We start from the raw sequence: 26954 nt of genomic DNA on the forward strand, positions 1-26954 counted from the left end.
ATTTAAGCCAACAATTCCCCATCCATTCCCCCACTGCTTCGAAATTAGAGAAACAGATTTGCTAGAGAACCATGGATGTTGAGTGGGCATGCGAGGAAATAGTAAGATGGAGCCGCCACTTACAACATTGCATAAAGCTCAGATAACAAAAAATGAAGTGTTTACTACAAGACACATCTCTGCCGTGCGTTTAGCCACCATGGAAAAGAGAAGGGACTACACTAAGTCCCTTCTGCCCAATTCATGGCGGCCATTTTGTTTGTTTACTTTTTTAAATATCTTTTTAATGGCCATCCTGGAGAGGGAGAAGGGACTACACTTAGTTCCTTCTCCCCAATCTATGGCATCATTTTGTTTCCTTTTTTTCCCCTCAAGTTGCGAAACGGTTTATACGCAGTTTCTCAACTCGAGAAAAATACTATTAGTACCCCGGCACAATGTGCCGGGGTACTGTTTGCAATAGATCCCTCAGTGGGGGGCATTACTGGTCGGGTAATGATCCATGGCTACATTGTAACTATCACCCAAGGGGCATTACCCAACCAGTAATGCCCCCCTCCTCGGGTTCTATTACTTCATTGTAAAACAATTGGCTTTGTCATTGCACTTGACTTTTAAAAATTAAAATAAAAAATGGTAGAAAAAGGAAAATCAAACTATATGGAATTCTGATATGAAGTTTGGAATTAAATGAATTCCATAACTCATTAAACAAATACATAAAACAGCATCCATATAAGTGAAGAGTTCAAGGCTGCTATGGAAGGATCAGTAGTAAGTCCCAGCAAGACTTTGGGCCCTGCCACAATGGCCTGATCTAGTGACGAAAGGGTCTGATGATTAAATGTAACACTTATGCAAGCGAGAAAATCTGAAAAGGTTAGACCTGTTCAAGTTCGAAAATTCAATACAAGATCTAAAAATATGAAGTAAATTTGAAAATAAACTCAGGGTCGGGGATGGGTTAGTAGTAGGGAAAATGGAGCAACGATAGGGAGAGTCCCTCTGTTAAAATGTTTTTTTTAAAAAGGAAGGTGAAAATGCTGCCTGGCTTCACTGATGATAAGAGTCAGTGGTGTAGATAGAGGGTAATGGGCAGGGAGCCGGGGCGGGGGAGTGTTCCACTGATAAAAACAAATAAGTCATAGAAGGCGAGAAACATTCGCGAATGAGAAGGGGCAATGTGAAAGAGGCAACAGGTGGACACAAGACACAAACTAAAAAAAATTAAACTAAAGATAGGGACAGGAAAGAAACATTCAATCACACATTTTCGAATTGACAACATTAATACTGTAATGTATATGGAAAGCTATTATGTCAAACTCTGATGCATTGAAACTTTTATTTTCTTACTGAAGACTATTTAACTGGTAAAGCCTGGGTTAAAGTCAGAAAGGGTGGATGCAGATTAGAACAACATACAGACATAGATTTAAAAGTATTTGTTGTCATTTTTGTAAAAGACCTTGAGGGAGGTAGGAGGGAGGGTCAGCAGGTGCTTCCAATATACACTTATGGAGGAATGAACGTGAATGCAAGAGGACCAACAAGACAGATTGGTTGTGTTGAACTTTCAGATGTTGAGGACTAGAGGGCGAGGAACTGTTCTGGCTATAAATAGAATTGGGTTAATACCCAGGGACTCGCATTCTGTCCCAGGATGGAATGCAGTGCATTTCACATTGTACCAGTCCACAGTCAATTCACACTGTCACAGGACGACACAAACAACTCGACAATTACGATGGCTAAACATACTGGACCCAACTGGTAAAATACACACAGCTATCACAGGGTATAATGTTCTGTGATCGGTCTGCACATTTGAGCGTGGAAGTTGGGCATTTTTCCACCTGGATGCAGAACAACGAAAGTGATGGCACGCACCCACATTCCACTGTTGCACTCCACCTGATGCAATGGGGACTTTGCATCCACCCATACTGAGGGCATACATAACATTGGCATTTTTAGTCACTAAAGTACTCTTCCAGGATGACTGCTATATGGTACTTTTTGCAGGAAACATTGCACTGGAGTTGATGGGGAGAATCTAGATTGTGGTGTCCTAGAAAAAAGTTCATAGAAACGAAATCTAGGGTACAAGTTTGTAGGAGTAGTTAAAGGCAAATTGTAGGCAGGAGACAATCAACATATCATTAAAGAAATAGCTCTTGAATATTACATGTTTGAAAGAGGTGTTGGCAGTGACTGTTCAAAGGAGAAGCTCGAAGAAGCGCGCAAGGGTATTCAAGGATGGCTTTCAACGCTACTCATTGCATCGTCTTAAAGGAGACAAAGTTTTTCTAAAAACCATATGAGGTGGAAAGTAAAAAAAACTGCAACCTTTACTTAGCTGCTTTGCCAACTTTCGTTCATGCACTGATGCCACTTCCTGTTTCAGGAATTGAAAACAGCTTACAAAATGGAGGATACGCCAAGTAAGGCAAATGCTCACAAAAATTGTGAACATAAGATAAGCAGGAAGTGTGTTAGCTTTAAAATGGGTAGAAGGTAACACTTGAATAGTCACTTTTTAAGCAAACAGAAATGTAGAAATCGTTAACAAAATGTCTGTAGGTCACTATTTAATAAGGCCATAGATTTGCAAATGCCCTTCTGTGAACTTTTGTGCGTTACATTCAAGAGGAATGTGGGCCACCTTGAGATATACGTGAATGGAGCAAACTTTATCTGAAGCTGGTTACATATTGTTTTTATTTCCCTTTGATTGTATTCATTTCTTTCTAAAGGGAAACATAATTCACTTGCTGCTGCTAACGCACCATCAGAAGAAAAGGAAATCGTTTTCGCTGCAAGTCAAGAACCCAGGGAAAATGCAGGTAATAATAATCCATGATGCTTTTGCGGCATTACCTGACTCAGTAACGGTCCCGCGTCAAGCCCGCAAGACCGGGGTACTAATAGCATTCTTTTTCTCTTCCGAAATGCTGCAGCATTTCGGAACAGAAAAAGAAAAAACATTTTTTTTTTAAATGGCCACAGGGGAAGGGAAAACAGTGTCTGCCCTTTCCATAACGGCCATCGAGAGCAGACACGCTGGGGACAGAAGTGTTCCCAGTGCGTTTGCTATTGAAAAAACAAGAAAAAGAAGGTAAGTGGGGTTGGGAGGGCGAGGAGGGGGATTGTTTGGGGGGTTGAGGGGCAGGGGTGTGGAAAACACTTACCTGACTCACCGGCGGGGGAGGATGGCAGCCTCCAGCCCTGCGGAGGCTCGGAGCAGGGGTTACCCTATTCCGGGCCGCCTCATTGGGGATGTGAAAGACGCTAGAGCTTCAAGGGATTCTGCGTGGAGTGTGGACCGAGCGAGGGCCAATCAGATTGTTTGTAACATTCTGATTGACCCTTGCTGGGTACTAATAAAGCATATAGAATCAAAAGGTACAATATTTGAATTTGTCATCACAAAGAAGTCTTTCGTACCTAAAAATACATAGTGGGGCTCATTATAAGTATGGCGGTCTGGAAATAAGGCTGCCGGTAACAACGTACCACCACCCTTTCTGTACCGCCATACTACAACAATGCCGGTAGGGGTCACGGATCCCCCGGCAGGCCTAACCTGACAGGTTTTCAGGCCACTACTGGCATGGCTGTCACTGAAGCACCGGCACCCTCGTGAACAGTGCTGGTGCTTCAGTGACCCCATTAGGACTCCATGGAAATGTGGATTAACCGTTACCGCCGCTTGTAATATCCCCTTGGCAACGGATATCAGGCTGCGGTACCGGTGTTACGGAGTTGGTGGCAACCCTGTAATGAGGGCCAGTGTTTCCAATGTAGGAAAAGTGTATTGGGCCGCCTGGGACATCTCACCGCATTTTACTGCAGTGTTTTTTATGGGGGGGACAACTGCCCAGTACTGCGTTTCCACCTCCCACACCCTTCCTGGACCCACCACACAATACACTGCTATATTACCCCCTCATACCCACCCCAAGCTTAATGCCGATAAAGTGCTTTAAGATGTGCCCGGTAAAATGCAGTAAAACGGGTGCAGCCAGGTGGGCTGGTACCAAGACCTTATGGTGTAAATAGAAGAATATACAGCTAAATATTGGGGGTCACTACTGATGATGCATGTTATATTCATCCATACATCTTTTGACACCACAACTGCCACCAGGTGTTTCATGGAGTTGGATTTCCTTCTGGATGACATGTTTTATGAAGCTAGATTTCAATCTGGATGAAATATTCCTGAGAAATGTTGATTTGCGTAAATCCAAGGGGATCCTTATTAGCCGTACCTTGCTTGGAATCCAGGTCTTCCACTCTTCCATCAGTCAATGGCCTTCCTGCCCCCTCTGTAGTATAATTTCCAAGGTCATAGCCTTCTTAGTGGTCTAGTTGGATGTGAGCAGGAAAAACAGTTCACCATTGGAACACTACCACACCTGGTCCAAGGGCTCAGTCGTGTTGCCCATTTTGGTGCACCAATACCTGCATGGCAAAGGTACTGGAAACTGCATTTTTCCAGCTCTAAAAGCAAGCATGCATGCCCCTCTCTCGTGTGTCTGTAGCCCCCGCTCCTCTTGTGTCATGGCACAAATTCTCAAGAACAATCCCTTTTCCAGGTTCCCTTATTCTGAGGTACCGCATGCACGACTCCTGCAGTCCTGTGTGGCAGTACCAGCCAGATTCAATGGTTAACCAGAAATCACACCTCCTCTATCTTCTTTTATGTGAATTTAAATTAATGTAGGGTGAAATTATATGTAGAATACTTATAGTATGTTTTTGGGACAGTCACAAAAGGGCAATGTGCCTGGTATCACAGACAATGAGTTAGCCTGGTGGAAGTATATTCCATGTAGAAGTGCACAGGCAGGTAGGTCAGCGTAACAGAGGGATGCTCAAGCACGCGGTCCTCCATAATAATAATCCACTGTCTTTGGAGAGGGGAGTTGGACTGCCACTGAACTTCTCCTTGCCCAATGCCCATCATGGGAACATGATGTCAAGACCATGCAAGTTACTATTATATTATCTGGAATTCCGTTCGATGTGTTCAATTTTAAGAGAATTTTCTAATTCTTGAAAAGAGAAGGTTACGTGCATCAACCATAACCTTGACAGACACCTTCTGTAATGTCAAAATTGGGCCAAATTCTCAGGTACAAGTACAGTCGTAAAACCTCTAATGAGTCCAGTTCTGAGACTCTGCTAATATTTATGATCAGGCCCCAAGTGTCAATAATAAAGCATGTCCTAGAGCGGGACCTGACACTGGACACTGCGGAATAGCCTCCTCCTTATAAGTACAGAACACCTTCCTCGATTCACATTATCTAAGCATGTTTGGAGACCGCAAGCTCTCAATATCTTTGGAAGTAAGCTTATTGAGTGCCATGCATGAGTAAGAGTGGAACTGTGCCACTCTGAGACAGTTCTACCTACAAACGAGAGGTCACTGATTTCAAAACCAATGATGTCTGCATACAGAGTACAAATCTCTGATTGTATTTTAGGCCTCACCTTCAGTTAGATATTGTGCTCCTACTTAAAGAAATCATGATATGCCTAGTCCTGGCTATGGCCCTCTTAAAAGTTCAGGAAACCTCAACACACAATTCACAATTGACTTTGGTTAGTTTGGGTATGCAGTAGGTCAAGGGACGTTCATTGATTCTAGCCCATTCGCACCTGGTAAAGGCAGATTGACCTCTCACAATCCGCCTTTCCCGGGCGCGATTGATATTAACAGCCCGTGGTGTAAAAAATAAATAAATACGTTCAATATAAATGGATGCCACCATAAAAATAGGAAAGGGACTAGGCCGCTTATCGGATGCAGCAGCCATTTTGGAACCTGTATTCCATGGCCGCCGTCCTCCGAAAAGGGACACACTTTTCTAATTAAATGGCGGTAGCCATTTAAAAAAAAGAAAATGTTCATTCCGACGGGATATGTGCTCGCGCTGTACACATTTCCTGTCGGAAGGAAAACCAATTAAAACTATTCGCACCCCGTGATATCCCAGGGTGCGAATAGCTTTCACGCCCTGGCTAGATGTGGGTATTATTGCATCAAAGAGACTTCAGGGTTAAACATTGTTGCTCGGGTCACAAAGCTTGGGCTGGCGGGCCGTTGAATCCCAATGTCCGCCCGGCTGCCAGGGCGTGAAAGCTACATTATTCAATGAATAACCCTGAAGACTCTTTGATGCATTCATACCCATCATTGACAAAAACCGGGGCATCACCGGAGTCATAATGAGGATTAGAATGACAATTGCAGTCAGTACTCAAAATACATTGGGCCTCATTACGAGTATGGAGGTAGCCATGGTGCTACTAGTGCCATGGATGCCTCCATACCGAGCTCCAATACCGGGTTCCTGCAATGAGGAATTACCGGGTCATTCCGACATTGGAGGACCCGGTAATTCCTCCTTGCAGGAACCCATCCCCATTCCCATTGATCCCCGATAGGGCTCAATGGGAATGGGCAGGGAGCTAATAACGGCGCCGTTAATAACGGCCCGTTATTAGCTCCCTCTTCCCCTTGCGGGACCCGCTAAGAGAACCTCATAATCAGCGCTCCCGTAATGAAGGGTGCCGGTCCCGTACCGTCACCCTTCATAACGGGAGCGCCAGGGTTATAATGAGGCCCATTGTCAGTCTACCAGAAAGATTTACATTGCTGAAACCAGGTTCTCAAGCCAGTGTTTCACACAGCTGGGCATAGACGTTTAATTGCTTAGGTCTAACAAGCGCCTTATATGGTCACTTCTCGCTTTTTGGCTCATGGGGCAGCTTAGGAATACTTCTCTGAAGTTCCAAATAATCACAGAACTTGAAAACGGCAATTGTCAACAAATCGCCCATAAAAGCCAAGTGGCTTTCGACTGATCATGCCGATCAGAGATTATGGCAGAAGATGCACACAAGGATCTTTTACCTCTGTCGTCTCCTGAATAATTCCACTGTATCGGTCATTCTGTTACCCACTACCTTTTAATATCAGACTGCTGAACTTTGATTTAAAAAGCTCTGATGAATCAGGGCAGTTACCTGCTGATGATAACCACTTCCCTTCCTAGCCATGGTAGCAAGCTTGATTAAGAAATGACTGAGTTAGCTGCCATATAATCAATGAATATGCAGCTAGCCCCTGCATAGTACAAGGTGTGTGATAGAGTGTATGCAGACCGACGGCCATTGAGCACTTTGAACTGTCAAGCACCTGTTAGGAAGAAATCCTACCTCCGCGCATGCAGTAACCCCTGCCAATGTGCGCCCCTCCGTATGATTGTTAGGAAGAAATCCTACCTCCGCGCATGCAGTAACCCCTGCCAATGTGCGCCCCTCCGTATGATCCATCTGTTTTGTACAGCGGTCTGTGCTTCCAAGCTACAGTGCTTTACAAAGAAATCAGATTACATCCATTGAGAATTCACATAATGTTTGTCTGACATTCAGGCGAACCATAGTTCCTGTGCCCCTTCCTGGAAATGGATACAAGTGCATTAGATATCCCATGAAAGTCGTGTACCACTTTGTCCTCATTTGGTAGGTTACAAAACAGTATTTATAAAAAAATTAACCAAATGCATTGTTAGAAACTTGAGCCTCAACTTGGTTAGAGATGGGTGGTGTCTGAGATGGATAGAATTCACCAGCAAATACCTGTATTGCACTGTAAATCTAACGTTGCTATTTCTAATGTTTGCTGACGATGTTTTTGCTGGATTAACCTAATTTTTTTTTTAAATGTCTCCACTTATTTTATTCCTTTTTTTAATGTTCAGACCAGAATTTAATTACAATAGTATCATCTCAATTTTGTATATTTTTTCTGTATGTTTCATTATTTCATTACTATTAACAATCACAAACACATGCATCCAATTAGATATGTGATGCACTTTTTAGGTATACATGTGTACATGTGTGTGTACTGTTGCATATGGGTGAGAATGTGTGTGCACTGGGAGTGTAATTTGTTTACATGTTTTACTCGAAATGTATTTGCATGTGCCATTGTGTAAATGTTTGTTGTTTTTGTGTATCAATTTGTAATGTTTGTGTGCTATTGGCATGTACTTTTCTGTGTAGTTTGAATGCACGTGTAGGTATGAGTAGTGACCATTGCTGAGTGTGCAGGTGTGTTTATGTGGCTGCAGGTAGGCATGACAGTCTTTCCTTTTGTCGTGTTTGTCTGTGTGTATCTGTCCCCCTGCAACATGATCTGTGAATGTGTGCACATTAGGTGTGGAATGGGTTGTATGGGTTTGTGTGTAGTGTTCTGTAAATATCTGGCATATGTTGGCGTATCCGAGATGTACATTTTGTACATGTAGGAACTATTCATCTCCTATATGTCTCCTAAAGGTATGAATACTCACATCAAAGTCAGTCTTGAAATGAACATGTGGGAAATGTACATATTTCATATATGAGAAGTGCATAAATTCTTCACATGCGTGAGATATAGGTAAATATTAACATTTGAATATCTCAACATTTTGAAATGTACATGTGCACATGTATTTTGTACATGTACACATGAAAACTCACATCAAACTTAGTATGAGTGTATACTATATAAATGTGGCATATGAGAGTGTGGCAAATGGAGTGTGAGTGTTCACTGTATAAGTGTCTAGTTTGTGAGCATATGGCATATGAAGGTGTAGCGTGGGAGCGTATAGTGCAAGAGTGCATGACATATTTGTGTTTGGCATGTGAGTAATATAGGAGTGCTTGGTATATGAGGTGAGTTTCTATACATATAGGAGGCATATAGTTGAATGACATTTTGCACAAGTATGAAATGTACTTCTTCATTACCTCCCCTATGCACATGAATATTGATATCAAAGTCTGTCCTAACATGTAAATGTGCATGTACGAAATGCATACCTCCTGTACAGCTCCTATAGGTATAAATGCTCACATCAAAGGCAGTCCCGATTTCTATTCCTGTATGTATAGGAGGCATATCAGAGATGGACATTTCATACATTTAAGAAATGTTCATCCCCTATATTTCTACTATACATATGAAAACTCACATCGCAGTCAGTCGTGAAAAGTATATGTACAAAATGTACATGCACAGTTCGTACTTGAACATGGATATGCACATTTCATATAAGAGATGTACATTTATTCTGTGGATGTGTGAGACATAGGTAAATCTTAACACTTAAAAATCTCAAACTTGACCTGCTCTGTTTTTTAAATGTACATTTGTAAATGTGCATTTACATCTGAAAACACATCAAACTTATAGCATATGAGTGTCTCGTGTAAAAGTGTGTGGCATACACGTGTGTGGCAAATGAGCCTGTTTCATGTGAGCATATGGGGTACGTGTGTGTGGGCAATTTTGTATGGGTGTTTGGTGTGTGTCCAACATGTGGGCATATGCTGAGGGAGCTCATAGTTTGTCAGCGTAGGTTGCATGAGTGAATGGCATACCATTGTCTGCCATGTGTACCATATGAGTGTTTATGATTAACTCATATGAACTACACATGTCCTATATTCACGTAAAAAGCTCACATTAAGGTGAGGGCTGTCTTTGATGAAAGTTTTTATAGGTTTAGGAGATGTATCACAGAAATACATTTTATACATGTACTAAATGTATCTCCTATACATATCAATACGTACATCAAGGTCAGCCCTGAAATGTACATGTACGAAATGTACATTTTGTACATGTAAGCATTGTATCTCGGTTCTACCTCTCCTATAGATATTAAAACACACATCAAAGTAAATCCTGACTTTGATGTGAATGTTCATAACTATAGGAGGCATGTAGGCGATGTACATTTCCAACATCTACAAAATATGCATCTCGTATACGCCTCCTATACATACGAAAACTATTGCCTCACATGCTGAAATTGTATGAGAAGGCCAGTATTATATTTTACGGGAAAGCTTCCTGAGGCCTGCAGATCCTACCGTCCTCTATCTATGATAAGTACAGATTATAAAATACTAGCTAAAATACTAGCTAAAATTGTCAAGACCCAGATTCTTTCTCACATACCTAACATGATACTCCCCGACTACTCTAGATTTGTGCCTGGGTGCTCTACGCAGGTGAAACCGCAATGTTCATGTACAACAATAGCCATATTAGAGCCACTTCATAGCATTATTGCAGCCTTCTCCAATACTGAAAGGGCACTTGATTCTGTTCAATAGAGGATGCTGTGAAAGAGGATGGCGGATAAACCCCACAAAAATCCCCCTGACTTTGTATAAAGTAGCAGCTAAATACTAACAAAGATGCTATCCTGAAAGCAAAAAAAGATAAGATGCAGGGGCAAAATCAAGCACTACGGAGCTGTTTAACATTTTGAATGAGTTAAAAGGCAGGGCACAAGAGTCGCATCTGGCTGTGGATGATGTATGGTGCCAGAAAATTCATGAAAGCTTGATTTATTCAAAAGGTTAGACAACACCAAGGGAGTATACTAACACACACTTATATGTCTCAAGCTGTAGGCATGGACGCTAAGGCCCCCAGCTCTAAGAAGGATAGTGGGACTGATTTTTTTGTGTTCAAGCAGGTCTCAGTTCACGAAGTATCAACAATGGTGGCTAAAATGAAACCTACATCATGTAAGGGTGATATTTTCCCAGCATCATTGTTTAAGAAATATTTCATCAGTATTGCGACACCAGTTATGTCTTTCATTAATCGCTCCTTCCAGGAAGGGATAGTCCCGGATTGCATCAAAGAAACTTGGATTACCCCACTATTAAAAATGGAGGGTTTAGATCCACAAGAACCCCTTAATTATCGCCCCATAACAAAAGTCCCTTTCTTGTTAAAGATTATAGACAAATCTGCCTGTACTCAGTATGATGCCTTTGTAGAAGAGAGAGGACTTCTGTCTAAGGGCCAGTCAGGTTTCAGGAAGAATTATGGGACGGAAACACCTCTGGTGGAAGTCAAATCTGGCCTAACTGAAATTGTGGACCAAGGCAGTTTGGCCATGCTGTTGTTGCTAGACCTGTCAGGCGCCTTTGATCTGGTGAACCATGACAGGTTGGCGGACAGGCTAGCTGAGGTTGGCAACTGCTCTAAATTGGCGGTGAACTGGTTTAGATCCTTTCTTGGACCTAGGAAGGCCAGGGTAGCTAGGGGGGACTTTAAGTGACAAAAGGTTCAACTTTTCTGCGGTGTACCACAGGGATCCTGTGTTACCCCTGTTGTATAACATCTACTCAAACCCCCTTTTTGATCTCTTGGATAGTCTGGGTGTCAAATTTGCAAATTATGCCGATGGCACCCAGATTATCCTGGAACTGTCAGGATCCTATGAGGCAGACTCACTGATGGTTGGTATGGTCTTTGATGCCATCAAAGTATGTATGGAAAATAATTCACTGGCTCTAAATGACAAGAAGACAGAGATCTTGATCTTGGGGCAGTCAGAGCCGTTTGGGGCATCGGACGCAGAGATGGTGTTTCTGATGCCTGCAACAAACTACATTGGCTCCCCGTCCATCAGAGGATTAATTTCAAAGCATCTTGCCTGGTTTACAAATGCCTTGCAGGCGTTGCTCCATGCTATTTTAGCTCACAAATTATGAGACTGCCGCACAGGCGAACGCTGCAGTCCAATAATAAGGATCTATTAATACAGCCGCACTTTAAACTCAAGAGATTTGGAGGCATGAGTTTTAATGCCTGGGCCCCAAGGGTCTGGAAAGATCTCCCCCACTCCATCAGGGAGCTGCCGTCAACTGCCCAGTTTAGGAAAGCATTGAAAACGTACCTGTTTGATGGAGGAGGATTTTAGGTCTCCCCTCTCTTTTTTCTCTCGTCCTGATTCTGTACTACTTCTGTAGGTTTCCCTGTTTTGTGCTTTATGTCCGTACTGTCTGTGAGCGCTCTGAGGCCTATGGGCATGTTGGCACAATAAAAGAATTCTCTAGAATATAATAGAATGGCCAACATGGCACTGGCAGTCTATTTCTCTAATGCTTAAATCCACTTCCCTGCCCTTGCAGTGAGTGAAGGAAATGTCTTCATCAAGTTACTCCGGTCCATCTTTGACCACGGGACATAGTACGCCCTCCCCAGACCCTTTTGGAGCAACAGAAACTGAGCTATCCCCGTTTTTTCTGGGGCTTTTCCCATCTCCCCCCACCACTTACTACAGTCATGCAAGTACTGTGGCATGTCCTATGGCTCCATGGTGTGCTTTCTATTGCTGCTCCTGGAGCATGAGGTAAAGTGACTATGCCCAGCTCTCCTTGCTCGACATCCGATTCTGCTCTTTCTTTATCGTCAACTCAGGCTACTACATTCCCTGACCCTTCTACAGGCATGGAAGCATAATCAGCATAATCAGCACTACCATTGGTTGCCATCTCCCGTCCTCCCTGCTCAGCCCCTGTACCCGTGGCAGCATCCCTGTTCTCCATATCCACCTCAACCGTTTTGATAACCGAGTTGTCCAATCTGACAGGAACCGGTCCATGTCTCCTCCTTCCTTGTTCTATATCCCTTACCTGATTTCTTACTTCCTCCCGCTCTTCATCTCTTTGCTAATTTAGCAGCACCACCACTTCCTCTGCTAGCCTTAGCGCTTCCTTCTTGTGTTCCCATTCTTGCACATTTACCACTCTTCACAGCCTATCCTCTATCCTAGCAGGAAGAGGCCTAACCTCTTCTCGCTCTCATTTTTGATCCTTCCTCTGCTCTTCGGGCTACCGGCTTCACTCTTTCGCACTGCTCCACCCTCAATATATCTGCTAACCAAGCAGTCGGGGGAGTTTTCCCCTTCGTGCTCTCCGTTTTCAACCTCTCTGTAGTTCTAACCATTGGAGGAGTTATCCTTCCACTTTCCTCAAAATCCCAGTTCTTGGAAATCATAACAGATGGAGGCGTTACCTGTGTCCGTCTTGCCCCCACTGGAGTAGCTGCTGGGGAAAATGGTGGTACGAACTCAGGGTCTGTGTATTCCTCTGTGGGCGATAAAGGATAGCACCCACATGGGGGCGGTGCATAAGAAATTCCTGCACCCTCCTTTTTCAGCCTTCCCACCACAATTTCAACATTATGGCCCTTGCGCCTTTTTCATACATCCTCCATAATTCCAAGATGTTTAACCGCTTCTCTAACTTCGAGCCCTTATGCTTTGTAATTAAAAAGGTATGTAGGTTCTCCAATATCCCCATATCATAGGTTCCCTCAATAGACCAAGAATTGATCATTTTCCCTTTACTCTTCTGCAACCATTCTCCATGATATTTTAAAATGCTCACCTTATAGCCGGGCAACACATGACACAAATGATTCTATTGAGTCTCCATACTCCAACCCATGTTATCAAAAAATAGTTTTACAAAACAAAATCTGATACCGAGCTGAACCTGCGGCACAAAACATTTTCACCCAAGAGCTCCCTTTTTACTCTTACCCAATTTTTTAGTCATACTTCACACTCATTCACTGTACTTGTCTATACCACAATTACCTCACTTCACTATTTACTCCAATTATAGCTCTCACTCATACACAGAAGACAGCTTCTTATTAAAAATAAAACACTCCGCTGGCCAATATCTCTGAGATATCCCCACTCAAGCATAGGAGGGGCGCAATGCTTTCCACTACAGCACTGCTGCTCTCACTCTCTTCATCACTAGTACAATTTGGTCTACTATAAAACTGTCTTTCCCGGACTACAGGAGGTTTCCCTTCACTACTTTGACTAACCATGAAAATCGAGCTGAGGAGCTCCGCCCATAAGGCAAATACAAAAGAATGTCAAGGCCTACTTCAGAAATGTATCTACAGTTGGACTTACCCTAAGATACCACCACACCTTCAGGTAAGGGCTGCAGCCAACCAGACAAGCAAACTAAAGTGTATCAGGACAAACCTCACACCGGGCATACAGGGTAAGGTAACCCCTCATACCTCTAAAATAACAAACTAGGTAAACAATTATATACAGGGGAATTATAACACAGGAAAGTTCAACCACTCTATCAAAAACATCCACTTTTCCAATCCCTGCAACCTCAACTAATTTCACACCCAAACTCCAAGTCCACCTGTACCAAAAAAAACTTAAATCAAAGAAGCAACCCCTTTTGTACACCTATTTCCCCCTTTGCTTTATACCCTAAACATGCAGTCACATGTACCCGGGCTGGGAGGCTAGCTCAGGAGCAACGTGTTTGTCTTGGAAGCAAGACAACGCATAGCAACACGTGTTCGAATCTCGGTCTTATACTTAGAAACTAGTTTCTGGTATTAAGCTCAATTATAATTATAACCCGTCTCGAAATACCTTGGCTCGTCAAATGTGCGGATGGGCCTTTAATCGCCTTAACCCAAACAGGTCCACCACTTAAGAAGTGAGCACACAGTTGTACAGAAAGCATGTTTATTGTACAATTTTCCAGGGAGCAGTTAGATAGTGTTGCAGGACCAAACTAACCCAAGTCTCAACAAACCACATCATTTCACATCTTTTACAGTTTTGCAACAGTTAAAACACTCCCAAATACTTTATTGTAGTGCGTCCCCCAAACATGATTGGACAAAACTCTGTTCAAATAAATCCCATCTTTTACCAATTCCTACGTTTCGATTGACCAGCTTTATCTAAATAATTATCTTCAGATTATATTCATAACACACCTCTTCTTATGATTTGTCCGTAGTAGGGCATGAAGTCAACACATGGTTAAACATTGGTACTAGCAATAACTGGCCTAAGCCGTTTAAACCCTAACTCTTGATTTGCACATGGCTCGCATGGACATTCCCCGCGACATGAGGTGAAATTGAGCTTGACACATGGATGAAAATGTGTAAAACCCCCTCGCGGGTTTCGATAGCCAGCCAATATAAGCTACATGCCATCAAACTCTTACATAGATGGCAGTATGATCTGCATAGACTGTCACAAATGTTCCAGTCAATGACCCCGCTGTGCTGGCGTGGATGTGGCGAGAATGTGAACTACTGGCACATGTGGTGGGGATGTCCTTGGATCAGGATATTCTGGGATGAGGTCCTGGGATGGATTAGAGACCTGGATGGGATTCAAAGAGTTGCCGATCCCCTCTTCATATTGTTTGGGTTGGAGAGTTGCGAGAATGAACGTAAGAGAGTAACAGGGCTTGCAGCCCCTTTGTTGCTGGCTGCGCGAGCTGCCCTAGTGATGAGGTGGAAAGCAAACCAGGTACCAGGAAAGAATGAATGGGTGGATGTGGCCACCAATATTTGCATAATGTAAAGAATCACTGCTGCCCTCCATGGGAAAGCTACCCAATACGAACTCTTGTGAGGAGACTTTGTGAATCGATATATGCCAGCGACCTGATAACATGTGCCTCATATAGAAGTATAAGTCTGTCCCAACTCCCCATTGAATATGGAAAAGACATTTCATCGGAGGTGAACAGGATAATTGTGACTATTGAATCCCAAGGAGGCGGCCATAGTCTTTGTTGATTGATAAGTGAGATCATTCCACATAATTCACGATCAAGAGAACTGGGTGTCACACTCAGAAGCAAGAGGACTCATCGTTCCAATGGGGGGGAGGGAGGGGGAGGGCAAGGGTGGTGTTATGCTCACTGTAATCAGGAGAAGTTGGGGGTCTAAGTTAAGATAACTCTTATTAAGTATAACATGTTCCTAACAAAGTATTTGTAGTTTTCTTGAGCTCTTTTGAAAAACTCTAGTAAAAGCGAAATAAAAAAACAAAACAAGGTAGCATAGTTTGAGAAGAACCACCATTTTAGTCATACCAACCATGCCTCAATGAGACAGAGTCACAGGTAATCTTTTACTAACATCCTCCTTACATTGGAAAGCCCTGGAGATGTTCACCTGCATTAATCTGGAAAAAAAATAGTTATATTAATCTCCAGATCCTAACACTGCTCCATTGAAAGTGGGGGCCGTAGGTGTTGGACAGAGGGAATGCATTGCTCTTCCACCCAAACTACTTTGCAACCTGAAATCCCACGACACCTATTCATAACACAAACCATGGATCTAAACAGCATTCTGGGTCAACTACCTCACATCATTAAGGAACTATAGGCACAGATCAGCTCTCATGTTTTCTCTTATTTCCTCCCTCCATTTCTCCCACATACATCACTCCTTCTCCTGAAGCTCTGGTTTTAACAATCACTTTTCTTCCTTCCGCTGAATCATGGACTCTCATGCATGCCATGGCCCAGAACTCTGTTGTTACATAGCCTCCCTTTGCAGGAAATGAAAGGTGACATTTTATGATGCTCATGTCACATACAGGGCATAGGCCCTACAGCTGAAATCACCACCAGCACAATTCTTGCATACTGGGCCCCTCTGCCAGACATTCCCTACCCGAGCCTTCAGCGCGCCAGCCACATAATTCAATACATGTCCTGCAGTGATCTTCCCCTCTCCATAAGGGAACAGAGGAAGGCCTTGGTTGACAATTTGTAGACCCTGTACTCAGACTGCATTTCCCAGGAGTTCCGGCTCTATCTTGGAGACTGAGCTCACACCCGCTAATCAAAGGATCTGCAGCCCAGGAGGCAGATGCAGAAAGGTACTTCCTTGCTGCAGTAGGAGGCCCCATCAGTACCATTACTGCACACGCTGCCACTTCCTCAGAAATTACCTTGAAGCCTCTTGAAAAGATGTGTACTTCAGTCAAGACACAGGGAGACCGAGATGGGGTGAGTAACTTTTTTACTCACAGCTAACAGGTAAGTACATTTAGGTAAAATATATACAGAGACATCCACTGGCATCCTCTCACCCAGGCATCTCCCTTTCAACTGACACTCAGGGAACACTAAAACACAAAAACTCACTCAACATTCCACATCTCCCTCCTGATAACAAAACAAGATAAAGGGAACAACATGGAGAAACAACAGGACCATGCCAAATTCCTACAATTCCAACCTAAAAGTCTCAATTTCCAGCTCTCTTTTCCTCACTCAGAACACAGAGAAAACTCCAACACAACACCTCAATGTCTCGCATACAAAGGCAAAAAACCAACACTCACCAAACCACTCAACAGTCCTTGCATGTGGGCACAACAGCGGAACAACAACAAACTAAACAGGGACTAGCCCCGAAACACTCCGAGCGCCAACGGATACCATGACACACACTTGACCATCTTCCTTCATCCTTCCAACAACAAAGTGGTACACTGCATTGATCAGCACACCACCAACTGAACAACTACTGCCACCTCCAACCCATGCCCTCACCCAACTTCCTTCATCGTTTGGGAAGTGGAGTAAGAACCATGTGGTACCAACATTTTTCAGAACGCAGGGTCTTCTGGCTCAGACCTGCCAATCATTGCGGGTTGAGTCCAGGAGGCAGGGGCAGAAAGAGACTCCCTTCCCACCAGGCGTGCTTTGTCAGGTACACAAGTGAAGGAGCATGATGAAAGGGTCTGTTGGAGACTGTTTGAAGCTGGGAGAGGCAATGCGCCTCCTCCTTTCTCTTTCATGGCCTTGCTTCCCTTATCTAATCATGCCACTGTTTAGGCATGATGAAACCTAGTCAGCTAATAGTACTAATTGGGCACTTCTCATGCAATGGCCACCATATTCTATTCATGAAGGACTTAAGCATACACTTCTATACTGTTGAAGCCCCCCTCACCTGTAGAGCTTTGCAAGACCTTCTACACATGCCAAGGAGACACACACGAACAAGGACACAGAGATGGGGAGATGGAGGTTCTCACAGATCCCCCGTCGCAGGAACTGGATGAATCACTGCTTTCCGGCCATTGAGATTCAGATTTTTCTCTTGAAGCCTCACAATGCCAGATTCCCAGCCATGCATGCATTTTCCCCTAGAAGAAACATCATGAGAGAAAAATGTACTCTCCAACTAGCTCAATGAACAACACCAGCCCATGCCAATGCTGTGACCAGGTAGCTAACCTTCATAATGAGAAAGTAGCATACACATACCGTCTTTTGACCTCTGAGAAAATCTACAAAACTAAGAAGAGATCCTCACCTTTGTTCTCATTGTCGAGCTAAAAACAAAAATAAAAACTCAACACCTCCATCATTTTAACCATTAACACTTCATTTAAGGAAGGGGCCTTTCCCTCATGATTTACACACACCTTAAAATGACCCCCTTTGATAAAGCAATGCTGTAGCCCCTTAAACCTTTGATCTATAGACGCTTGACCATCCTTCTCCGACAATGCTGGAAAACGTGGTCATATTACAGCTGCAATCTTAAATCATCGCTCATGTCAACCTTGATGCCTGCTAATCAGGCTTTTGCTCAGGACACGGTCTGTGTGGGATGATACCATTGAGGCAACGGATGTGGGCAGATACATCCCGCTCTGCCTCATTCGATACAGTCCACCACAAGGTCCTAGTGGGCAGACCTAGTGCCTATCTGTCCACACATGCTCTCTAATGGGTACCATCTTTCCTGGAGGGAAGATCCCAGTAACTAGTGAAGGAAACCTGCTGCTACATGACCCTATGTGCCTGCTGTGGAGCACCACTACGGTCCCGTATTTACCTTATGTTTCTTTAACTCTATATGCAGCCCTTTTTTGACATCATACATTTGTTCAAAGTTGCTCACCCTCCATTTGCTAACTGTTCATTAGCTATATTAAACCTTTCTGACTTGTGTAAACTTGGGAGCTATACTTATCCAGAATCTGCCTCTTAGAGTCTTCTCCCAGCACATCACCCATCTTTACCCTGGCTTCAAATTAAAAGACAGAATACTCTTCCAAGTCTGTGGTTGTCTGCACAAATGTCTATGGGATTGTGTCATGAATATCTTGCAAAAATAATCTACTGTGTAATATCCCACAGAAGACGGTGGTCTTTTTGGCATTGTTGATCCCATATTCATGTGGCATCCATTTTTCCTTCCAAGATGGCGGGCGCAGGTAACTGCTGTATTCCAGCCTTGCAAGGCATAGCTTGCTGTGAGGCTCCGCCCCCTCAGCAGAGATCGGCTTATGTGCTTCCAGGAACAACGCTCGGATGCTTTGCTACTGTTTCCAGACAACGCTTACCCCTGTTTCTTCTACCAACTTGATTCAGAACGCTTTCCAAGACATCTTTGAGTACACGACTCGCTATCTCCCCCGAGCCGCGCCAACTCTCTCTCAAGCTTCCGCACCAATCCGATTTCCACCTCGGGGTTCTTTTCTTTCCTGCAAAAGTAACGGGGCGATTTGTGCTCGGTGTGCAGCGGGCAGCAGGAGATCTAGCTTATGGGAACCCTCTTTACTCCAACGGCAGGGCAAGACACGGCATAAGATTTCTATGCCCAGAGCACTACATACAAGAACATAGACACAGTACTACCGGGTCAGACACGCAGAGGAAACTGTATTCCTGGGATACATTAGGATTACGCGCAAGTCCCTCACAACATTGCGGATTGAAGAACACTCCGGACCTGACAGGGCTTTCTTCCCCAGAGGGTTTCCCTGTAACACTTCTCTCCTTCTGGCCATTTTAGCAGGAGAAGAGAGAGGGGTGTATCAGGGTTATTCTATTAACTTCACGTCTTGGGCAGCAGGACAGGTCAGTGATATTAAATCTATATTGGTGTTTCTATTATTCTGTATACAAAGCAGCAATAGAATCTAGCAGGTATTACATAGTGATACACTTCCAGAGCCCAGAAAGCCTGGAACTCTGGCCGTCTTATTGTTCCCTACTATTCCATTTGGAGTGGCCATCGCTTTGCTGTCAGGCGGCCTCGTCACTGGAACACGCTCCCTCTAGATCTGGGACTTGAAGCCTGCCACTGACACTCTAAAGCACATCTTAAAACATTATTTTCAACATCTAAACCTTGGTGGAGGAACCGTACAATGCTTTTGTACTGAAACTCCACCACATGAGGCTATTGCACATGTACTGTGATCAATGCAAATGGTCCTATTCACTTACCAGTAGCTGCATATGTACGCAGAGTTCTTCCTCGTGCAATATGGCTGCAGGGCTTCTGCCAGATTCCCCTGACCTAGCTAATCCCTATGAACTAGTTCCAGAACTGCAGTTATGGTGTTATCCTCCTCATGTGTACTTATCAGGGGTATTGTGTTCATGCACATTGCATATGCCCTGCTAAAATGCTCTCACACTGGCGGGATGCTTTCCACTATGGCCCACGCTGGGTAGCCTGGACAGGCAACTTTTCTGCTCTGCCATCCTAGAATATACTCTACAGTTGAAGTGAGTTATTGCATTTTCATTACCAACTGGGCGTGAGATTTCAGGAATACATTGGCCGTAAAACATTTACAAGTGGTTTGTGATTGGTCTGTAGGAAAAGAGTCTTCCGGAGAGGTGCATGTGGAAATCAAGGGATCCGGCCCATGCGCAGGCCAGCATTCTGCTTTCTCGGACTCTGTTTGGCTTGGTGTCGGTTAGTGACTGAGGGGAATGACATGGTCCTTTCCATGTGTCAATCTACCCGTATGAGGGTTGCTTTTGGGCAGAATGCACTTGCATCAAGTAGGACGATGGTGTCCAGCTGTGCGCACCATAGTTCGCATGGTGCCGTCACAATTTCACTAAGGGCTCTCTGACTTTGTTGTAGGCGCTGTCACAGTGATCTAACCACGAGTAGTGTACTCTTCTTCACAAGGGTGCCATTGGGCATTCAGTAGTCTAGAAATAATGTACAATTTAGGCATATTACTCCATTCCAATGAATGACTTTAATGAATCACTGTCATTGGTTGTGGTGGTACTGACATGATTCTGACCACACTGCACTTTGGATGTTCCCCTTTTTGTGTGACTGGCTACCCCAAGTAGTCGAGCTGAAGCTTTAGAGATGCGCACTTGTCTCTGCAACGCTGTCCTCCACACTTGCTCCGCGTGGCTATTACTCTATCGCTCCGCTTTGGTCGTCCTTGTATTTGTGGGCTGGAACGTCGTCTTCTAAAGTACATGGCACCCTACATATTTCGAGCTGCTTTGCAACTTCGCCTGGGGGTAGGCACTCCTCATATACAATTTAGAAAACAAATAAAGCGCCGCTCAGAGACCAGACCAGTAAAAACATTGGGGGCAGATGAAAGTTGATGCATATGTCCTTCATGCTGAGGCTAGTGAGGTCTACACAAAGATTGATATTATTTTGATTCAGTGCCACTTGCTATTGCAAGGTCTTGATGTTTTCCTGGACTAATGTGTTCCTGTTCCCCACACACCCCATGGGGATAATTTTCCAGGTCCCCCACCAAATGTTCCTCATTTGTACAATTTAGTGCAAAAGGGGAATGTAAAAAAGTGATGTACAAGCTTGTACACTGCCCTTTTGCACTCGGCCATGCAAATGAAGTAAACGCTGCCTATTGATACGCACGGCAGGTGGCGTTTACAATGGATTCCTTTGGAGTCTGTCTGCTTTTTGCCGGTGTAAAAAGGTGACAACCTCTACAAGAATCTACAGCATTTGTGAGGGAAGGCAGAAATGCTGTTGTATTTGTATGCAGGAGAAGAATTGAATCAAGAAGTTGTAAAGGGAAATCAGTTTTTCATACCACACCTGGGGGATATAGTGAATGCAGACAGAGGGCCTCATCATGAGTTTGGCGGTAAGCAGGCGCTATTTCCACCAAGTGGAAATGGCGTTAACGTCGGGACCGTATCACAACTATGCGTGCACGTGCACATGGCCCCCGCGGTAACGCTAATTGCGCCTGGCAGAAACAGCACTGGAAAGTGGGCTACTGCCTGAAAACCCAGCGCCAATAGCACTACTGCTGCCGGCACTATTAGAGTACGCTATTACCGCCGGCAGGAAATGTGTCACCCCCAGAGCGGGAAACACTGCAGCAGCCATTTTGAAAATCACAATCCATCAAAAATCAGAGACACTGGCAGCCATCCACACTTCAAGAGCATCTGAAATTTCACAGAAGAGGGCAAGGGGCAAGGCAGCCCAAGGTCCCCTGCGCAAGCCTAAATTCAGAGGCATAGCTCAATGTCTTGGTGAATGAGGTCGTGGCCCACCATTCTGAGCTCTATGGTGTCAGACAGAGGAAGACATCATCACAGTGCTGCACCAAAATCTGGCAGGCTGTGAGCCAGAAGTTGTCTGCAGTAGGCCGCATCCCCCAGGACGGGGAGGACTGCCGCAAAAGGTGGAATGACCTCCATTTGTGGGTCCGGGGACTCCTGTCCCAGCACAGACTGGACAGCCTGGCCACAGGGGGAGGCTCATCTCCGCTACTCGACCTTGCTCCCTGGGAAGAGAGATGCAGTAAAGTCGTGGAGATGGAGGGTATCGAGGGAGCCAGAGGAGCCGAGGCAGGAGCTGGCAGCCTGGATCCAGAAGGCGAGTCAACTCCCCCATTTGCATGTAACTACAACTGCCTAGCACAGCATCCCCCAGTGGAACGGCCCATGAGCCGGGCACTGCGACTGGGGGCAGTGCGTGGGAGCCACTAGAGGCACCTACCGCAGCACCCATGTGCCAGTGCACCAAGGCTACCCCTGTGAGCCAGAGCAGTGGGAGGGCAGGCAAGGGACACATCCAAGCGCCATGCACCACACAGCCATGGCGGCGGCACAGCAGTGCCCCATTGGGACCTAGCAGTGACAATTACTAGACCCCCCCCCTCATCTTCACGTGTAACTGTAAAGTTGGTGATAGGGATCAGATGCGTGGAAGTGAAGCAACAGCTAGGCCAGCAATGTACCCCTGCCATGCACCCATGGCCAAATACTTTCCCCCAATGTACCCCCTTCCAGCATGTGCCACTATCATTACCAACCCACTATCAAACGCAAGCGGACCAGGCCTGTGCATCAGTCCGACAGCCTGGGCCAGGCCTGTCACCATGTATTTACCGTTGTATATGCCAAAACACGTGAGATATTGGGTCCTAACGCCATCCCCCCATGTCCCCTACAGGCACACAAGCATCTCCAGAAGCCTCAGAGGACGAGCATGCTGTGGGGCTATCTACACATGCGCCCTCCCGTGCCACCACCAGCAACATCACCCTGCATAGGGGACGACAATATACCCCTAGGCACAAGACGCACCCTAACACACTCTGCCGCAGCAGGGTCACACCTACACCAGCAACCCAGCCCGCAAGGAGCACGTCAGTTGCCACTGACGACACCACTGTGGCAGTCCACACCGCCAGGGAGAACACTCCCCCGCAAACCGTGTCTGTGATGGTACAAGGGGAGAGCAGCAGCAGCGACAGCCACCATGCAGCAGTGGCCACCACAACAGGCTGCAGTTTGTACCATTGAACACCCACCACAACCGAGAGTACAGCTCGTGGTAGGGAGCACAGCCCAAGCCCTCACATTCCAGCACGATGCCGGCACGCACACACCCAGCAACCTGACACTGACACCAGCTCCTATGGATCCCGTGTTAGCTGCCCCACCAGGCAGGGCACCCCCTCCTCATCCCCGCCTACTACGGCCACTGTAGGGCAGGTCATGCAGCGGCTAAATGAAATAGAGGCAAGTCAGTGGCAAATGGAGGCAATTGCCACTGCACACAGTGGCCATATGGAGGCTATCCATGACGCCATCCAAGGGGCCACGAAGAGGATGAACCGCGACAACGTGAGGACAAGGTGTGTCATCACAGCATGCACGGGTTCACTGACAGGTTTTTGCCAAAGGGTGCGTGAGTTGTGCACGGGGGTCTTTGCCATAGCAGAACAAATCAGAGTGTGCAATGCCCTCCAACGTCAGCAGATGCAGGTGGCTGAATCAATTCCTTCGACTTTAACCACCCCCATGGAGGAATCCCATCAGAGCACCCCTAGGCAGAAGTCCCAGTGCCTGCTGCGCTCACGTTGGGAGTCGGCAGAAGAAGGCAAGTTCTTTGTGAATGTCTAGACTGTTGTTGGCCTGAGCGGCCTTGCCATGGACATGGTGGTGGGTGGGGAGAGAGAGGGATAGTGTGCTGGGGTGTTGGTGGTAGTTGGAGGGATAGTGTGCTAGGGTGTTGGTGGTGGTTGGGGGTAGGGGGTATAGTGTGCTGGGCTGTTGGTGGTGGGTGGGGGTAGGGGAATAGTTTTCTGGGGTGTTGGTGGTGGATGAGGGTAGGGGGATGGAGTTTGAATAGGTTACATTAACATCTGTTGAACTCAAAACATGCAAGGACATTCATGATTGTGTTCTTGTGCTCTTCATTCACACTGTGCTGGTTGTGTACTGGGTCAGGTCACTGCACTAAAAGTAATTTGGCCTAATTACAAGTATGGAGGTAGCCATGCCGCTTTTAGCGGCATGGCTACCCCCATTCCGGGTACCGGGTCCGGGTTCCTGAAATGGGGAATTACCGGGCCATTCCGACCTTGGAGGGCCCGGTAATTGCCTTTCCCGGGACCCGGACCTGGTACATTCCCATTGAGCCCCCATAGGGGCTCGTTAATGACGGGCCCGTTGTTAGCATCCTAAACTGCTAGCGGGTCCCGCTAAGGACGCCTGGTTTTAACAGACGTCCTTAGCGGGACCCACAAGCAGACCTTGTAATGAGGCGGTAGAGGGTTAATGGCGCCGGCAGCTCTACCGGTGCCATTAACCCTTTACCGCCTGGGTCGTAATGAGGCCCATTGTCTCTTAGTGCCTGTCGGGCCACTCTCCCTTCCCTCACTTCATCCCTGTGGGTGTCTGCCCTGGCTCCTGCCACATGGTCATCATGTCCCTCTTCCTCTGGGTGTGGCCTGTCAGGGGATAGGGGCACATTCCTCCTCAGGCAAATTTTATGGAGCATAACATACACCAAGACTATTTTCCCTACTTTGTCAGGGGCATACATCAGGGCCCCTCCAGTGTAGTCTAGGCACCAGAATCATGTCTTCAGGAGTCCAAAGATGTGCTCTATGCATACACGTGTCTGGCTGTGGGCATGCTTGTAGGTGGTCTCATGTGGTGTACGTGGGTCACGCACAGGGGTCATCAGCTACGCCAGCTGTGGATATCCAGAGTCACCTGCACGGGCTGGAATACAGACATCAGTCATTTGTCTCATGCATGGGTCTGCAGCCTCAATGTATCTGGCAAATGTTAGCCGTGAGCATTCTTGTGTGCATGCAGCCCATGCAATGTGTATGTGTGATGGGTGTGCATCCTTTCTGTATAATGCCATACATTCCTGTACATGCACCCAGTTTCATTGTGGCGGGTGTTCTCTGGCATGTCCCGGTTGACTGCACATGGGCAGATGGCTGTGGCAGGTGTGGACATGCCTTTGGGTACTGCTGTGTGGATCTGCACTGCGCCACATTCAAGATGCATTGTGGTTCATGTGGTGTGATGCAGCGGTGTGTGTCCATCACCATGTGTGTGTTCAGGAGTGTCAAACGTGTGCATGCACCCTTGGATGCCCCCCGTCAATAGTGCAGGGGCAGCACATGTACTGACAGTGCCTCCTCTTGCCATGCAATGCTTTCTGCGGCTATTGTCTTGCCCCTTTTTTTTCTTGTGCTTCAACGTGTATATGTGGCAGGGTTTGTACTCACCCACTATCCAGGTGAGTTGTCCTCTGTGCCTCTCCATGTATCCCGGCAGTGTGCTGTTTTGTAGGACCATGGAGTTGTGGGTGGATCCTGGGTAGCGGGCACAGCAGTGGGTTATGATGAGGTCAGGACCCCAGGTACCTGCACGTTCAGGGAGTGGTAGTGCTTCCGGGTTCCTGTATACAACCTCAGGTGCCTGGGGCACCACCAACGCAACATGGGTGCAGTTGATGGCTGCTATCACATTGGGCAGCTATGCAGTGGCATAAAAGTGTTCTTTCATGTCATTGATCTGGGCCAGGGTAGTGGGCAGTGCGATGTATTGGTTGACATGGAACAGAAGGGCATCCAGCACCTGGCCCAGGACTGCGCTGAAGGTTGACTCTGCCATGCCATGCATCATGGCCATGGTGTGCTGAAAGGTGCCCTTCCTCAGGAACTGAAGGACTTACACCAGCTTCACCATTGGGGTTATGGCTGTACGGATGTTAATCCTGCTCCCAATGTCTTCATGTATTGTGGCCAGCAGCTCAGTGACAGTCTCCCTGTCCAGGCGGTACTCAGTTACCAACTGGGTGTCACTGAGGGCCCAAGGTGATGGCCTGACCCTGGGGATGGGTGCTCGTCTTGCTGGGGCTGCTCTCCTCCTCCCCCCTCCTCCTCCTCATTCCACCTCCCCTCCTGTACTCCCTGTGCCCTGGCCTGGTTGTCCTACATCTCAACGTCCAGGCGCAGCATGAGCAGCTGCCTGTCCCAGCTTGCAGCAAATGACAGCATGGTGTTGGAAACACTGTTTGGGGCTTGGGTGCGTTTTATGTAGCCCTATGGTGTGCATTGTGTTCCCCTGTGGCTTAATTCCTGGCACCTGGGTTCATTTTCCTCCAGCTGGGGGCTCGGGTTAAATATCAGTTGTATGAGTGCCGATTTTCGATGCTTATACCGCTGTGCATGCACTTGTGATACAGCTCTAATTGCGCTTGTGTTGTCGGAACTATTAGCGCCGGCTGTAATAGCGCCAGCTATAATAGTGCTGGTACCTTTTGGGTCCAGCTGTATTTGCGCCAACTCGTAATCCGGCGGACCGGTATTGGCTGCGCTAATACCATAACAGATAGATTTAAGGGCTACAACCCATGATGAGGCCCAAAACTTTTCAATGACTGTGCATGTCCACTGGGTACTACTGGGTCTAGATCCCACTAGCCTTGGGTAATATCCTTTTCACTGTAGAATCGGATTCCTACCGAAGAACATGGTCACTGCTTGTCGATAATATTTGCGTTCTTCTTTCTTAACTTTATGCATGTGTTTGCCATTCCAGTGACGAAACAGGATGATTCTGCAGTCGAATACGCAGATGTCTGTATTAAGAAGCTTAACAAAGGTGGGTAGTGTTGGTTATTGGAGATTTATAAGGCAGCCAGTAAGCCACGCTGCTCTATG

At 46.0% G+C, this 26954-nt stretch overlaps 1 protein-coding gene across 2 annotated transcripts in view; it reads left to right on the top strand.

The window, feature by feature from the left end:
- MILR1 (mast cell immunoglobulin like receptor 1) overlaps window positions 1–26954 on the top strand; it is a 270232-nt gene that overhangs the window by 214154 nt on the left and 29124 nt on the right. For both annotated transcript variants that reach the window (XM_069655003.1, XM_069655002.1), the window contains 2 exons: window positions 2757–2846; window positions 26833–26895. In XM_069655003.1, coding sequence (XP_069511104.1) covers window positions 2757–2846; window positions 26833–26895 — 153 coding nt within the window. The remainder of the gene's footprint in view (window positions 1–2756; window positions 2847–26832; window positions 26896–26954) is intronic.

The sequence above is a fragment of the Ambystoma mexicanum genome, chromosome 3q (genome assembly GCF_040938575.1).
Source record: "Ambystoma mexicanum isolate Mex_15411 chromosome 3q, UKY_AmexF1_1, whole genome shotgun sequence".
Classification (NCBI taxonomy): domain Eukaryota; kingdom Metazoa; phylum Chordata; class Amphibia; order Caudata; family Ambystomatidae; genus Ambystoma; species Ambystoma mexicanum.